Genomic DNA, 17,474 nt, shown 5'->3' on the forward strand with positions numbered 1-17,474 from the left:
AGCAAGTAAGGGTATTCCCCTAAATGGTTTGTATTTAATTAACAAGCACTTGTAGTAGCCTGATCAGCACTCGGCTCAGTACCTAGAAATCTCTGCCTCTCTCCTGCCTGTTAATCAAAGTGTTTGCTAACTCCACGAGTGACTGTAGCAGAGTTGATGTTTGCTTTGTTCAATATTCTTCCCTCCCCTTCACCATGTGCCAATAAGGCGGTAGTAATAAGTACTATATCACAGAGCCTTTGTGCCTGACATGCCCAGTTGTGTGCTGGAGCACTCAGTAAAGTGCCTGCCACATTTTCAGTCATTTTGGCCTTCTTCTTCTTCAAGGTGGTTCGACCTAACCCCTGAAAGAACACCATGAACTGGGCCTTCCTTGAGGGCCTCCTCAGCGGGGTGAACAAGTACTCCACGGCGTTCGGTCGCATCTGGCTCGCCATCGTTTTTATCTTCAGGCTCTTGGTCTTCCTGGTGGCCTGTGAGAAGGTCTGGGGTGACGAGCAAAAGGACTTTGATTGCAACACCCGACAACCCGGTTGTCACAATGTCTGCTACGACCACTACTTCCCAATCTCCTACACCCGACTCTGGGCTCTCCAGCTGATCTTTGTCACCTGCCCGTCCCTTCTCGTGACGCTCCATGTGTCCTACCGGGAAGAACGCGAGCGCAAACATCGGCTGAAGCACGGAGAGAACTGTGCCCCTCTGTATGATAACACAGGGAAGAAGCGAGGAGGACTTTGGTGGACCTACTTCTTGAGCCTGCTGTTTAAGATGGCGGTGGATGGTGTGTTTGTTTTCCTCCTCTTCTACATCTACGAGGCCACATTCTTCCCACCGTTGGTCAAATGCAAAGAAGAGCCATGTCCCAATGTGGTGGACTGCTACATTGCCAGGTAAGGGTACTCCAAATGTTCTACACTGTTAAAGATCCTGGAATCTTAAAATTAGGGAAGGTGATCCTGGAGAAATATGGTCAACAACTGATGCTTTGGGTTGGTATTCAGCCCAAAGCGTTGGTATTTGATGACCTGGGAATGAGATTCAACAGTCGACTATATTTCTCCTGAATCGCCTCCCCGACCTTTAATGACTGAACTAACGTTATGTCTCTCATCCTTCACCATGTATCCCTCAGGCCCACAGAGAAGAAAATATTCACCATCTTCATGGTGGTGACCAGCTTTGTGTGCATATTCCTCACTTTTTGCGAGGTCTTCTACCTGTGTGGGAAGAGGTTCTCGGAGTGCTGCAAAGGTGGACCCAGCTCAGCGAGAGCAAACTCCTTCATGATGACCAGAACTCCTCTGACTGGGAAGGAGAACACGGCGTACAACGAGCCTGTCCTGGACAAGGCTAAGATGGCTGACAGAGGCAATGGAGACGCTTCAGCCCCAGCGTACAGCATAGCAGTCTCCTGAGAGACATGTATCAAGCTAATGAGTTTGACTGTAATATGACTTGACATGTTAGGTCGCTGTTGTACTGTTGGCCAGATTTATCTGCAAAAATTTGTGGTTTCAAAGAAAATTTGTTTACAAAGGTCATGTCATTATTTTTGTTGTATATCAGTTTTTTAAAAATGTTTTTGTCTCTTAATATTGTTGAGCTGAACATGTATGTATCCTTTTTGTGATCTGAAATAACTGATAATACAGTAAAGGTGATTTACTGTACTTTGACTATTTATATGATTATTTGTTATGTGAGATTATTTTGTTATCTGGAATGCCACAAAATAAAATTGCTTTACTTACTCTGAGATGTGAGAGCTGCAGTGTGTGTACTTTATCACAAACTAGAAGTGAGGAACTGAGGCAAATACTTCTGCATAAGCACACACAATGTCATGAACATAACTAAAGTACACAACCATTCTTTGGAGTTTGCTTTGCCACATATTCCTTTTTCGGCCTTGTCTGAAAAGTTTCAGAAATTCCACATCTTTTTCAAATGTGTTTCAGCAAAGATATCTTTAATGAACCTACGACATGCAGGGCAGACACAAATGGGTGCAGCAGTATAGAGTAAACTGAACGAATAGAAAATCTAGATGGGGAATTACGACATGCTCCGAAGTAATCAGAAAAACCACATCATGACGTGCAAAAATGTCTTACACAAAGTGATCTACACATAGTTACTGATGGGAGTAACATTATTGACAAAAGTTGATAAAATCACCACTCCTACACTGAGTTTCAGACCAACTCGATGACAATTAACCACATCCTGCATCGCTTCACTGGACCGAGAGTAGATTTGTAAAGGAGAGTATCGTATAACTGAGTGTACTTATAAGGCAGTGACTGTAGCACATTCTTACCTGGAAAAATGAATAAGCCAACCCTTGTTATATCTGATTCTGCGATATTGGCGCTCCCTATCTCAGGTGCATTTTAATCCCAATGAGCAAACAAGTGTTAGGCGTTGGACCCATTTAATCCTGATTACTCAAAGGCCACAAACATGCATATCTCTACATCGCAATTGCCTAATGGAACTGATACCAAGTCACTTGCCATGAAACGTAGACAAACACACCTGCTTGAGGTTTTCACAGTCCACATGTTTTTGTCCCGTATCACCTTTAATAATTTGCACAAAGTCACTCTCTGGAACTGATTTCCTTGTTCCGTCAAAACCACTTATTACTTTTGTTGTTTTTGTGTACTTTACTTTTACTGAATTCATGAATTTCAGTAAGGGTATCCCATCATAATAAACCTGCCATAGTAAAAGTTGATTAAAAGTTATAGTTCTTGACTTAGCTACATGTCAATTCTACGACAAATTGATGCTGACATGGAGTAGGTAGAGGTTTAAAGGTAAGTTTTGGGTGGATGCCAAAAGTGGCCACACCTCTAGATAATGGCCATGAGTTGATTCTTGTACTCAGTCAATATCAGAGACCCACTCACTGCTGGAGAGAGGTTGCCCAAAGCCTGCTGAACGCATTCCCATAGACTACTTCCCAGGCAAGGACACGATGGACTGAGTGGAAGACACGTTTTCTTATCGTAAGTTAAGAAGTTTTGATCATTGTTTTCTAATTGTATATTTAGGATCAGTTATATTAAGTTTTAAGACCATAAGGACATTAAATTATGGGCATAAATCAATGTGAAATACAACATTCGGACGCAGGAGGAGTGAACATTTAAGAAAATTCTACCTTTGAGCTTCATCTTAAACCTTCCCCATAAGTGTACCTGAAGCCAAGTGTTCCTGCACACTGTGGAGGGTTTTGGGTGTTGAACAAGTGTTTCATCAATTATTAAAGGCATCTTTCTTCAAAGTGCCAAACTTTAAAAGTGAATGAAAATGCTTTGAACTGTGAAATACAGGAGAGGGGATAGAGACTTTTTGAAGCCCCTTAAAGCAACAGTTTGATCAGAAAAGAAAAGTCTAAAACATACTGTGAAACATTTGGAGAAAATTACAATATTTTGCTGATTTTATGTTTTTTGTATTATTTCTCTGGATAATTGCATAACTCTATCTTTTTCTCTTTCTCGTGTTCTAGCCCTAAAGTTTATAAAGTTTCCCTTCAAACATTGAAAGACAGACTACTAAACTTCTGAGAAGCCAATCAAAGCCGAACCCATGGATTGGAAGTTTCTCCAGGATCTTCTCAGCGGAGTCAACAAGTACTCCACTGCCTTTGGACGTATCTGGCTATCAGTGGTCTTCGTCTTCCGGGTGTTGGTCTTCGTTGTGGCTGCAGAGCGCGTCTGGAGCGATGACCAGGCACACTTCGAGTGCAACACCCTCCAGCCAGGTTGCAAGAACATCTGCTACGATTACTACTTTCCCGTCTCCCACATCCGCCTCTGGGCTCTCCAGCTTATCTTTGTCACCTGCCCTTCCTTCATGGTCGTGCTGCACGTGGCCTACAGGGAAGACCGTGAACGCAAGTACCAAGCCAAGCATGGCGAGGGCACGCGGCTGTACGACAACCCAGGCCAAAAGCATGGCGGCCTATGGTGGACTTACCTCATGAGCCTCTTCATTAAGACCAGCTTTGAGATCACTTTTCTCTACTTGCTCCACTACATCTACGACAGCTTCAAGCTGCCCAGGAAGGTCCAATGTGATGTCAGCCCCTGTCCTAATTTGGTGGACTGCTACATATCCCGTCCCACTGAGAAGACCGTTTTCACCTACTTCATGGTGGGGGCGTCCGCTATGTGTGTGGTGCTCAACGTCTGTGAGATTTTCTACCTGATTGCTTCCCGGTTGGTAACTCTCAAAGATCAAGGCACCCTGCGCACCAAGTCTAGAAGGGTCCGCCCTGACCTGGACTTTGATGGCTGCAAGTCATCTCTTAAATTATAGCTGGAGACTCATTTGCCTTCAACTGATTTGCTATGGAGTGATTCTTTTCCCCATTGAATACATTGATTTTATATATATTTTATATCTAATATAAATGTATAAATGTATTGTATCATGCTTATTAATGATATCAAAATTCTTTCAGTGTAATAAATGTTTCAGCAACAGTTTTGCTGTTGTTGATCGTTGTTAAATGAAGAAGTGAACTGCTCATGCTATATCCAAAACTGACATTATTTTTGTTTTTTTGTATTCACTAAAAACAGATTGTCAAAGAACTAAGATAAAGTTGTTGTTGTGGTTGTTTTAATTATTGCAACTTTAATAAAAACACAGCAAATGTTCGTCCATGTGTGAGACCTGATTTGTCCTCTTTGATGGCGCCATTTCTCCACCTGGTGGCAGTAAAGACATACTACATTGTCATGTGAGGGACGTGAAGCCCTCAGGAAACAACAATGGTCCCTCTCACAGTTCAGTTGGGCTATTTTGTGATTATATAATATATACTGTGTAGGCTACTGTATTCTTTAATATCTTCTGTGGTACCTATGTGTGGTATTAATGTTATATAGTGACACGACAGCTTCAAATAGAAACCCTGCTATGTTTTTTCACCCAAACTGACCAATATAATTACATATTTACACTTTTCCTGTGGGTTTAATTGCGCATTTAATATTGCAGCCTACCATTTTGTCGTCAGACCACTTGTCTGTCGTGTTTTTCCAGCCTTTGACCAGGTGTTGACACCGGAAATAGCTTAATAGGTTAATGTCCTGAACAAACCACATTCAAAAACAACTTTTTACAGCTAACAAACACTTAATGAATAAAGTCAGCTGACTTTACAGTCGACTACACTAATTTATAAGTATGTCCACGGCTTTTTTCAGCTACCAGAATAACCATGGAGGTGCCGACAGGTGCACCTGAGCTCCTCTGCATCAAGGTCCCTGAAATTCAACAGATAACGAGTAATTACCAACGTTACTTTCAAAATAAAAGCATTAATTGATTCCCGAAGAGGAACTGTTGGGAGTGTGCATCAGGGGCATTTTGGGAAATGAAAAAAAAAAATGTTTAAAAATATTTACAAATAAGGCACAGATTATAACTCAAACAAGATCTTATCTTTGCTAATTTTCTCCATTTGCCAAATCAATTGTAGATTAATATTAGCTCAATTCTTGCCATTTCCCCAACTTTAGACTACGCACGCAGTAGCCAGGAGAAATGTAGTAACTGTGCTTAAACTCTCCAAAAAGCCACTGTCATAGATTAACATCTACAGTATGTTCATCAAGTTTGTTACGCTTTTATCGATATATTCTTTGACGCGATGAGGTTTTATTTTGAAACGTCATGAGCACAGGTGTCACTTTCCCTGTGTGCTGATGACTGACTGACTGACTGACTGTCTGACTGACTGTGTGCGCTGCTCTGCTTAGTTTGGAGAGAAGAGGAGACACGCTGATAAGATAAGACCAACAGACAGGACTGCCCGTCACTTATAACTCATGGTGACCTGACAGAGATGGCTGGTACAGGTAATGAATGTGCCTGACTGGTTTATGTACATGTCTGTAGACTGTAGGCATTTGTTTGTTTCAGACTTGTGGTGTGTCTGTTTGGGTGTGGTGGTGGCTGTGAACTTGACTGAAATAGTTTCCACCTGCTAAGGAAGCATTTTAACAGCACCTGTATAAAGTGAGATAGTAAGCATTTGTCCTGGGAGAAGCAGTTAGAAATGAAACTGCACTTTGAAGTAAGTACACAACTTTGAGCCTTTGGGCCCACATGTTTTAAATATCAGAGGCTGAACAGTGTGGACGCTGTGTGAAATGTGAAATCACACCTCTGCATGTGTGAGTGAGAATTCCCCAAATATTTAGTTGTGAAATTGCCTTGTCATGTGAAGATGGGAGCAGCAGCCAGGTTAAAACTGAGATGTGTGCCATGTTACATACTGTGTGTGGCCTACACAAACATTAAGGTGGAACTCAACTAACAGAAAAACTCAAAGAAGTTATAATTCCAATGGAGCTTTTAATAGTTAAATCTAACACAGTCAGGCGTCAAGTTTTTCTCTAATTTTTTACATCTTTAGAAGACATCTTCTGTGTGTTGTTAGTTAAGTTTGACGTTCTCATATTGTTGTATAGTTGTATATCAGCAGCAGTTGTTGATTTTAGCATTTTAGTTCATGTAAAATGTAGTTTTGTTCTTAAGTCGACTCCAGTGTACTGGTTCTGGTCAGCTCCAGTCTGAACAGCCTGCACTGTAGTTATGTGTTTAGCAGCTAATCATTAATACAAGTGACATCCCTGCAGCGGTGTTGACCCGGCTTCTGTGTCTCTGATCAGTACAACAGGAAAACAACATGGGTGATGTAACGTTATCTAAAATCACTGCAACTTTCTGTTCTGTCATGTGATTTATTGATTGTATGCATGATTTGACAGGGACAGATACAGGATACATGGACAAAATGAAAACTGCTATCTGATGCCAGTATCATCACTGATCGCAATGTTTATAACGGATGCTCATTTGCAACTCCTGTCCCCCAGAGGGCTTTTATGAGAATGAGAGATTAACAGTGGTGAAATCAAAAGGAGGTAAATTGAGACCAGCAAGATGCAATAAAGTGCGTGCTTTATTATATCTTGTCATGGATACAGACAGTTTTGTTGTTGAATTAACCAGTATTAGGTAGATCGCTTGAAAATGGTCATGTTTGCAGCAAATTTCAACATCAGGTAGCAGGTTTCAGGACTTTGCTCCAAAACGATATTTTGCAAAATGGATCTTTAATCTTGTGATATATTTGTAGAGATGCTGAGGAGCAAGTTCATATTAGCTTTAAAACGCAAGCTTTACATAATGAAAAACAGTTCTGTCTGAAACGTGCCTGGAGTATTAATTCGCTACTCTTCCTCCTCAGGAGTGTGTTGTGCCAGCCTGGAGGACCCCAAGGCCCTGATGAAGATGGGTCTGAGCATGCTCCTCATTGGTCATGTGAACTTCCTGCTGGGAGCGCTGGTGCACGGCGTGGTGCTCCGACACATCAACTTCCACAAGCAGGCCCGGGCCATGGAGTACGCCATCTCCAACGTGGTCGCTCTCACCTCCGGCCTTGTGGTGAGTGCACAGGCGCATGAGATGCATACTCTGATCATTTTACAACCTGCTCTTCATATTGTTACTATAAGATTTAGAAAAAGGAAACCATAAAGGAAAATCATTTTCATGTCAGTGCTCTCTTCTCAGACTTTCTAATGTCGTGTCAGGTGATTTTTCATCAGAGCTGTGGTTGCATTCTGAAAGCCACCAGTTATGCATCCACTCCTTCAGATAAAGGGTCCTGAAATTGATCTTAAAAGTAATGTAGAAAACTTTCTTAATGGAGAAAATGTGTAACAACAAAAGGTTCTTTGGGCTTGAGCAATGAAAATATATATTTTTTAAGTGCTGTAAAAACCATTTGTAAAAGTAATGTTTTGTAAATGTGTGTGTTAAAGTTGCAAGATGTAAGAATTGAGTAACCGCTAACTGCTGCTAACTGTAGCTGACGTTAGCGGTCCTATTAGCTGATTCTGCCAGTAGCGCCCGGCGGTAGCACAGGAGCTTTGGACCACTAAGAGGGTGGGATTTCTGAGGTCCAAATGGTGGTGGGACTAACTGATATTCTTACATATTGCACCTTTTAAAATCATGGAAAGTGTTAAATACTGCAAGTACTGCAAATATTTTAATAAAATATACAGTTTCCCTTTTAAAAATGCAGAAAGTAGTCATTTGAATCAGTCACAGGTTTATCTGATGACCTCAAATTGGTCATTCCAGTCGCCAGTATGAATTACATGTCGAGTTAAAGGGCTATTCTGTGATGATTTTTTTTTTTCCTTGCACAAACAGCTTAAAAACACACACTATTTAAACACTTTCACACACTACAGATGCTTGTAGTGATAGCACAGCTGTGGTGTTGACAGAAATGTGGAGTTGACTTTGACTTTCTCCCTGTGTTTCCCGTGTTGTCTGTCCACAGACTGAATGAGACATACATGATGTAAAATCTTATAATTTTTCATTTCTTGGTTTTCTGTATCACATCTGTCATCAGTCTTCCCTGTATGATCAGGGACATATGGTTTCAGATATGAATATTCTTTGATGAGTCTCTCTTGTCTCTGCAGGGAATCATCGTTGGCATTCTGGCTATTGTCTTGTCTAAAAACAAGAAGAGTAGATGCCTGGTTAGTATCACTTTTATTTTTCCTATTAACTGTTTTTTCAAGAAGTGATAAAACCTCTTCTGACAGTGCTGCCTCCAGTCCTTTCCCCTGATGTTCTCTCTCAGTAGTTAAAGGCGCTCTCTGCTTATTTTGATCCTGCACGTATTTTTGCCTTCTCTCTGATATTTCTCAGCTTTCTACCACTTTATTCTCCTCTCCTGTCACCGACTCTCTTGTCAGGAGGACATAAAAAATCCCCTTTGAGTTGCTGCATGTTGCCTCAGGTGACTGAACGCAGCCCTGCAGAGTTGGAATATTTTCCTCTCTCCCTCCAGCCTCGCAGCTCGCTCGGCTTCGCCCTCTGTTTACTCAGTCAGCTGTCGGGCTGCTCAGACGGGACTGATGAGGCAGCGGGCTGAACAGAATGAGTAAGCTCAGGAGAACCTGGCGTGATAAACCACTCCCCGTCCCCTTTGTTAAAGAGAGCTACAGCGAACTGGGCAAGGCAGCGCTGACTAGCAGCAGTTTGACTCCTCATCCGTCTTGTTTTCTTATTCAGTCATACAGGCAGCACTCTGTATGAATAACAAGTCATCTGAACACTCCCTTTATTCATATTAACACACTCCTTTATTACTTCTGCTGGCTACTGCAGCTCTTATCTCCCAGACAAATTGCTACAGTTTTCTATTGTTCTTATCGAGGTTTGCTTTAACTCACTCATCTTCACAAAGGGATTTTAATCGTCTAGACACTTTCTGTACCTGTGTCTCACCTTCTGTACATTTATTAAAGGGCGGGTTCACTCTTTTAGCTGCCTAGAATATGATTCATTATTGCACATAGCTGATAACTTTAGTTGTTAATGCTTCTTACTGGGAGTTTAGATAAGGCTTGGCTTATCCTATGTTTTTCATGATCAACAAATCCCATTAAAGGACCAGAACCAACAAGGAGTTAGTTAATAGTTTCGTCATAGTTTCGACACTGTACGTTTTTGGCAAAACAAGAGTAAAATGTGTGTTTGTTGGGTTTTTTTAGCGACAGATTTGGTGTTTTACTGATGATTTACTGCAGCGGGATGGTTCATGTTTGATCGACTCAAACTACAGTGGCCATAATCTTCATAATGAAGGAACATGCACTGGAGTGGCTCGTTTAATAGATTTTGGATGTCAGTGGAGCTCTGTGGCACAGAGGCTTAAGTGATTCCACAGTCAATTTTTTAGTACGTTAGTATTAATAGGGCTACAACTAAACACTGTTTTCATTATCAGTTTTACTGCAGATTATTGGTTCAATAAATGGATCAATTGTTTTTGTTTCTGAATATTACAAAATAATAAAATAAAAAATAACTTTAAAATCCATTACTAACTTCTAAACGGCCGAGGGAACATCTTCACATGTCTTGTTTTGTCGGACCAAAAGTCCTGAACCCAAAGAAATTCAGTTTACTGATGTGTGTGACAAAGAGAAGCAACAATTCCTGCAAAAAGACATTTTTTCACTGTATCTGATTGTAAAAATGAAATTTTGAATTGTGTTTCATTTCGGTTGGGGAGCTCCCAAGAGACAGGTTTGAAAAATATTGTCCAAAATTGACGCTGATCTTTGTTTGCACACTTCTTCATGAATATATTTTTAATTTTTGGGATATTCTCATGTTTACCTGACTTATTTTCTTTTCTATTTTTTCATATGCTTCCATATCTCATGTAGTAAATGCTGCCTTAAATCTGCTCTTTTTCTATTAATAATGTTTATTCTTTGCCGTCCTTTCGTCTGTTTACTGTCGCAGATGCCCCAGTTTCCTAACTGGGAGCATTAAAGCTCAATTTAACCAGTCATCAAATATTTGACTCCTGATGTTTCTTCTTGTCTTTCTGTCCCGTCCCCAGACGTGGTCACTCTTTTCAGTGGGTCTGGCCGCGGCCGTCATGGCAGGAGCTTCAGCCGTCGGACTCTTCGTGTCTGTGGTGAGGGCCATCATTCACGGCGGGCGGAGCCTCCTGACTCACTGCCGCTTCCCCGATGCCATTGGCTACTCCAGCATCACCAACGAATGTCCTTTTGACCCCACCCGCATCTATGTGAGTTTATTTGTGCACAACAGGCGCTGAGATCAAGGCATGAGCTGTGGGCACCTGGCTCTTTGAAGAGCTGACCATTGTCTCTGTGGCATGAACACGACACGTGCCTCTACGTCATGGCGGCCGTGCCCCTTTTATGTGTGCGTACGTTGGGCGTGAGGATGGGTCCTGTCTGTCACCCCGTCAGTCACACTCTGCAGCCATCGGGCTGGTGGCAGAAATGCTGACCTGACCCTGTCGGACTTCTTCGGGCTCTGTCCTGTTCCAGTGCGTTACAGATGGACTGTCAGACCTGCTCAGCCTCACAGCTACAGCCACACATCAGCACCACGTTGGCATTTTAGCACGGCTAGTAGTCTGCAATTTGTCAGTTAAGTGACCTTTGTCTTAAGCTGGATTTATACATGACGCGAGGGGTTAATGGCAGAACCGCTGTAGATGCATGCAGCGCTTTAAAATTATAGCTCAGTGTCGGATTTTACCCATTAATAGCACAAACACGGCATTAGACAGCAAATGTGTTTACAGTCTTTGATTCACTTTATGAAACGCAGTGATGTTGGGAAGGTTTGACATGTCTCATTATTGAACAGGAATCTGCTGTCATGCAGTCACAGTGTTTACAGTACAGTCTGTCACTCACTGTGATGGAAAGCACTGATCAACTGGAGCTAAAGGTTTTCTCGACAGACTGTCAGATACACATAAATACTGTAGGTACCACTTTATTCCAAGTCCCCACATTTAGCATTAATGAGCAGCATAAAAACATGCTGCTGTAAAAAAAGTTAATGACTGACGGTATAAAACAAACAAACAAACAGATGTACTGATGTCATCATGTCTACAACGCCGGGTTGTACAATGGAATGCAAGTTGTAGTCAGGATGAGTTAAGAAGAGTCAGGAATGAAGCTGCTCTGGAGTCTGATGGCACGGCAGCGGATACTTCTGTATCTTTTGTCAGGGTGAGCAGGCTGTGGCTGGGTGGCTGCTGTCTTTTAGTGTCCTCTGGGCTCTGTGCAGACATCTCACCTCACGACATCACTGGTGATATCTGGTGTTACTTATAACTGCATTATAATGTGTAAATAACCATTTATTAAATATGAATATACAGCTTATAAATGTTAAATAGGGATATTTAACGTGTAGCCAATAAATATAATCTAGCATCTAGTGTTTCACTGCCATCTTTTCAATGACGTAACATTTAAGCGGTGCGTTGAGGGATTACAGTGTAGATATGGAAGCTACGCATGTAGCTGTTGAAGCTACACTGTGCTGTAGCTAGCTAGAGTGCACCTCCTCAACAATATACACACAGGGGCTATGGCAGCAACTGTGATACCAAAAACTGTGACTGGTTAGCATGGGCTTGCGTGTGCTACTGAAAGCTAGCAGATGACTGAGCCTCTTTGAAAGTAGCCTGTTGTTGTAATGCTCTTTACTATCAACAGAGTGATACCAATGAAACTGAAAACGCGAGCAGCCCATGCTAACCAGCTACAGTTATTGCTATCCCTGCTACTATTTGCAGGCTAATAACATTTCTGAGGGGGCGCACATTAGTCACAGTATAGCTATGGCAGCTACTTCTGTACTTTTCGTAGCTATGCCTTAACACACAGCTGCACATACTGCCCACATCAGCCTTATACATTTGTATTAGCAAAGAGTAGCAAATAATTAGGTGGTAGATTTTACCGCTGTATGCTGCAGTTCAGGACAGTTAAAGCTAAAGTTCACTCAACCAACCAAGTAGTCCTCAAGCTAATTTAGCAAAACACTTACGCTGTACACTGCGCAATGTATAGCCACTTGCTTTTCATGCTAGCTCAAACCCATGTGTAGGTAAAGCAAATTAGCTGCCCTTATACTGAAGTTGAGCACAATTCTTATGTATTAAAACTACGGTTGGTTTCTGTAGTTTTGTAGTTTTTTGAAGCAAATTTTAAACAGACTCCGAAATGAGGGCTTATTGGTATTATTTTTAGTGTGCTCACTTTTTGTTTTGCCTCGAAATAAAGTTTTAATATGACGGATGGTTAATATTAAGTTCCAGATTTATCCTTTCATCAGGAGACTTCCATCTCAGTATCAGTACAGAGGTAAATCATTCTTTTGGAGTCTTCTGAGACTGTCGACCATGCTGTTCACTCACAGAGTTGCTTATTAGCCGGGGACCTCCAATATGGCTGCCGGAGGGCGCATTACATCACCTGAAAGAATGTTTTGGACAAGATATCCGAGTTGCTTCGGGGCAGTAATCGTTATGCAAGGTTTTTGGGTTTTTTTTTATTCCTACATATTTCATCATGAATTCCAAAGAAAGCTCCCAAACTTAAAAACATAAACGCTCAATCTCTTTGTAGTCTGCTCAACAAACAGCAGCTGTCCCCCCTGTACACTTTGATACAGTCTGCTCCGCATGTTTTATTCACAATGCTGACTCTCCTGTGAAAACTGAAATTCCCAGACCCAACGTGGCGAGAAAAACAAGGTTGTATTTCACATCATTACCCACGCTGTAGCCCTGATTATGTGAAGCTGCTCTTGCCTCAGATTGTGTTGTTTATGGTCCAGCTGGTGGTTGTCACTAACCCAACTCCTTCATCCCTCCCCAGAGCACCACTCTGATCCTCTGGGTGCCTCTGATCGTGACTTGTGTCATCCAGATGGTGTTTTCTGCCCGATGCCTTGCTGCCTGCGTTTCATTTCTGGGTCTGCCTTGCTGCCCCAAAAGGAAGAGAAAAAGAGACTTTGGCAGAGCGGTGAGATTAGATTGTGCTACTTATATAAAAATATATATATAGTCTTTGAAATGGTGCCTAAGACTGTTTTCAGTTGAGCAATATTTAAAAATTGGATTAAAACACTGTCGTAAATGAATTCCTCTGTGTTTGTGTAGGTCAACGTGGTGAGGCCGATTGATGAAGGAGCTCCCTCTCGCTATACTGACTCTCCCTCTCGCTATACTGACTCTCCCTCTCGCTATACTGACTCTCCCTCTCGCTATACTGACTCTCCCTCTCGCTATACTGCACCTCCAAGAAGCAACAATGAGCCTCCAACCCGGTATACTGCACCTCCAACCCGGTATACTGCACCTCCAAGAAGCCACCGTGGACCTCCAAGACGGAATACTGAACCTCCAAGACAGCCGCGCCAACCTCCTCCCGCTTCACAGCATCTTCCTCCTCCATATCGGAGTCTTCCTCCTTCAGAGAGGCAACCTCTTCACCCGCCGTACAGAGAAAGGTCAGACAGAGGAAGGCAAGAAACGAGGGCTGGCAGCCAGCAAAGGGCACCGGAGCAACACGGACTGCTGGAGAGGGGAGGGCTGGAAAGGTCCAGCTTCTGGATTTAGACGTATTTGACCTGTCAGAGCTTCCTGAAGATGAAGTGCTGTGAGGGTGTTTGTTGTTGCTACAATACTTGGATTCAAACATCAGTTCTTAAAAACTGAACTCTGTGCTGGAGAGGTTTTTTTTAGCAGTGCAGTAGACCTCAAAACTGTCAGTGTGCAGAATCCTGGTTAAGTGAGTGTGTCTGTTCTTTTGTTTTTGTACTTCTGAGTGTCAAAGTATTCATATCAGGATAAACAGATGAGGCAAATCCTCCAGAATGAAGACATGGTGCCAGTTCTTTGATGTACACACATTTAGTTCATTCACGGTTAAAAGAATAGTTTGACATTTTGAGAAATGCACTTTTCTGCCAAGACTTAGAGGAGAAGATCATACCACTGACGCCTGTGTGCTAAGAAGCTACAGAGCTGGAGTTAGGGCATGGTTAGCTTACCTTAGCATGTTTAACAACTCTAAAGCTCACTAATTGAAATGTTATGTTTTGTTTATTTAATTTGTACAAAAAGCGTGTAGAAATGACATGTTGTTGCTTCAATGTGGATTATATGTGCTAGACTCTTTCTTGACTGGGAGCAGTGAGAGTCTTGTTGTGTTAGCTTAGCATGAAACTGCAATCTGGGAGAAACGGCAAGCCTTGCTTTGTCAGAAGTCAAAAAAATATGCCTACCAGCAGCTCTTATTCACTAATGTTTCCAATTTGATTCATTCTTACTCGAGCTGAAATGTAAAAATGAAAAATTGCAGTTAAAAGTGAGTTGTGTACTGTAGGCTAATGACTTGTCACAGTGACAACAGGAAGTTTGTCACCAGGAAATGGTTACAGCACCTCAACTCGACATTAAGACATTTAGATTTTTTTATGTTTCTTCTGCTGGCATGTGTGTTTTTGAACTAGCCTAGGCTAGCTGTTCTCCCCATACTCTGTGTCTTTATGCCAGGCCAAGCTAACCATCTCCTGGCTCTAGCTTCATAATTGGGGCGAAAAAGTGAAAGCCGTCTCAATCTTCTTGTCTGAGTCTGGGTAAGAAAATGGCAAAATGTATTTCCTAAAATGAGACATTTTTCTTTAATGTTCGACTTCACACATATAATGGAGGCATGGATATATGTAGCTATTTTTTCCCCCCTAGTTTTCCATCTTTATGCTAGGCTAAGCTAACCATGTCCTGGCTTTAGCTTCAAAATTAGCGCACAAACATGAGAGCGGCGTGGACCTTCTCGTCTAACTCTCGGTAAGAAGATGAAAAGTTTATTTCCTTATTGTCAAAATATCATTTTAACGTTAGATTTAACACTACTAACGGAGGCAGGTGCCATAGAAAGAGTACAGCTTCTCTCAAGTGAAGCAATACACAGTGTCTGAGTGTGTGTGGTGCTGCCTTCTTCCTGTTTATTGCAGAGGATTAAACCTCTGTTGTGTGCTGCCTGTTCGAGAATCAAGTGTGTGTGCATTTATCCTGTACTTAGGTCAAGAGAAACCAGTACTACAAGTCTGTTGTATTTATTGCTTAACTAAATAAAGTTATTATTCATCATTACACAGCTAGATTGTTTGGTTTGCGTCTGAACTCTGCAACTGGAAACATTCAGTGTGGTAATGTCAGCTGTTAGTGACCTGACAGGTATGACTGGTTACACTCAGGCACCCATGTAGACACCCTGGCAGAGCAACACAAACACATTCCCCCACTTTGTGTCAGTTGTGTGTTAATAAGAACCTACGATGTATCTTGAAAGGCTGCGAAACCTTCATGTATGTCAGTAATGTTCAGTTGTCGGACCAGATGTTTGCTTGTCCGCAGTGACATGCTCTCCTTCGTGCTTTCCTAAATGCCAAGAAATGAAGAGACAGTCCACACGTGCAGCTTTGAAACACATAGGTATATTTCGCTTTCAGGTCCAAAGGAACAAACATGACATCCTCGCGTGAGGTTTTCATGCAACAGAAAAACTAGGAAGGAAAGAAGAAAGGGAGGTTAGGGAGGGAGGAAGAAAGAAAGAAAGTAAGAAGGGCGTGTATTAATCCAACACAAGGTACCAGTTCATCAGAGGCAGTGAGAATAGAAAAGGGTTAAACTGTAGTAGATCAGGGGTGAGCAACTGTTGTTCCTTATCCTACCAGCAGAAGGCAGTGACACTATTAGGATCCCCAAAGCAGAGGTGCAGCTGGTTAGGAAGCTCCTGTGCAGATGTTTGGTACAAGTTAACCTCTGGTCAGTCCTAATGTCATGTAGGTGCAGCTGCACCAGCACAGCTCTCAGACCCTCATTGGTAGATCACTTTGTACACAATAATTCAAAGTTTGGTGACGCACATATTGGGCTGATTTTGCCTGTTCTTAAAAATCTGGTAGTGAAGTCTGGCGTGACGGGATTCTTCTTAGACTAGTTAAAGAAAAAGATTTTAAGATCTTACACAGCAGACAGAGGAGTCATTGTTTTTTTTACTGTTCACCTTCTGCAGTGTGTAATGTGAAGCCTGTCTCCACCTGCTTAATGGAGCTGATCACCCATCTGAAATAATTGCCTTAGTCTGGATTTCAATGAAGCATTACAATGTGCCACTTCAAAAGGAATTCTTGTCCCTTTTTACCGAGCAGATTAAGGGTAAGGACATTGATATGGCAAAATTTCACACTACTCAAACTATTAACTCAAGATAACATCCAGAAGTATTAGCGACAAAGTCTACTTAAAATACCAAAAGTTAAAGTTTGACCCATGCCAGAGTGTACACTAAAGGGGCTCTATGTAACACTTTGTTGCAGTTTACATGTATTAATTAGTGTCTCGTCTCACTGCTCCACTAACGAAGAGCAACAGCAGCTAACGTTAGTTTAGAAATGGAGGACGACCGGCTCCACTCAGCCCCTTTAATATATTGATGGATCATTATTATAAATGCACTGACATGCTTCAAAGATATAGCTGTTAAGCTGCTTTTAACTTAATATGAAAAGTAACTAGTAAGTACAGTTGACAGATACATCTAATTCAGTAAAAAGTGAAAAAAGTAAAATGTAGTTGTTTAGAAGTATAAAGAAGCATAAAATGAAAACACTCCTGTGAAGTACCTCAGTATTGTCCAGTAAATGAATAAAAGTACTTAGTTACATTCCACTGATTCTTACTTAAACACTTAAACGTCACACTTATACAATATTAACCTGTAAAAGTAAAACAAGAAAAAGCCATTATAACAGTTAAATATTAAAAAATAACAATCATCCTGTAATGCTTTTGGATGGTCTTCAGCTAACAGGCTTGACTCTCTTGTTCATCATGTAAAGGACTTTGCAGTTTTGCTATTTTTTCCCACTAACATAATTTCTGTTGTGTTTAACCGCCACAACAGAAGATGGCAACAGTGATCTTACAATGGGGTCCTTGCATTGTAAACACACGGGAGTCGTGCTGTTGCTGCTGCAGCAGTGGC

At 41.7% G+C, this 17,474-nt stretch overlaps 3 protein-coding genes across 3 annotated transcripts; all 3 read left to right on the forward strand.

Moving 5' to 3' along the window:
- Positions 1–357: 357 nt before the first annotated feature.
- Positions 358–1,418, forward strand: LOC140993771 (gap junction beta-4 protein-like). The gene is made up of 2 exons (XM_073463306.1): positions 358–893; positions 1,136–1,418. Exons 1-2 carry the CDS (start codon positions 358–360, stop codon positions 1,416–1,418), a joined length of 819 nt encoding a protein of 272 aa, XP_073319407.1.
- Positions 1,419–3,603: 2,185 nt separating this feature from the next.
- Positions 3,604–4,335, forward strand: LOC140993392 (gap junction beta-3 protein-like). Its single transcript, XM_073462811.1, has one exon. The coding sequence runs from the start codon at positions 3,604–3,606 to the stop codon at positions 4,333–4,335; it is 732 nt and encodes a 243-aa protein (XP_073318912.1).
- A 1,442-nt stretch (positions 4,336–5,777) lies between these two features.
- LOC140993477 (keratinocyte-associated protein 3-like) lies at positions 5,778–15,577 on the forward strand. Its single transcript, XM_073462924.1, has 6 exons — positions 5,778–5,885; positions 7,283–7,479; positions 8,538–8,597; positions 10,478–10,669; positions 13,296–13,442; positions 13,580–15,577. The coding sequence occupies exons 1-6, from the start codon at positions 5,873–5,875 to the stop codon at positions 14,036–14,038; spliced, it is 1,068 nt and encodes a 355-aa protein (XP_073319025.1). The 5' UTR covers positions 5,778–5,872; the 3' UTR covers positions 14,039–15,577.
- The last annotated feature ends 1,897 nt before the right edge of the window (positions 15,578–17,474 follow it).

Source organism: Pagrus major, chromosome 3, assembly GCF_040436345.1.
Source record: "Pagrus major chromosome 3, Pma_NU_1.0".
In the NCBI taxonomy this organism is placed as follows: Eukaryota; Metazoa; Chordata; class Actinopteri; order Spariformes; family Sparidae; genus Pagrus; species Pagrus major.

Coding starts and splice junctions, on each gene's coding strand:
- LOC140993771 (XM_073463306.1), top strand. CDS start 358: ATGAACTGGGCCTTCCTTGAGGGCCTCCTCAGCGGGGTGAACAAGTAC. Junction 894..1,135: donor GTGGACTGCTACATTGCCAG/GTAAGGGTACTC, acceptor TGTATCCCTCAG/GCCCACAGAGAAGAAAATAT.
- LOC140993392 (XM_073462811.1), top strand. CDS start 3,604: ATGGATTGGAAGTTTCTCCAGGATCTTCTCAGCGGAGTCAACAAGTAC.
- LOC140993477 (XM_073462924.1), top strand. Junction 7,480..8,537: donor CTCTCACCTCCGGCCTTGTG/GTGAGTGCACAG, acceptor TTGTCTCTGCAG/GGAATCATCGTTGGCATTCT. Junction 13,443..13,579: donor AAAGAGACTTTGGCAGAGCG/GTGAGATTAGAT, acceptor GTGTTTGTGTAG/GTCAACGTGGTGAGGCCGAT.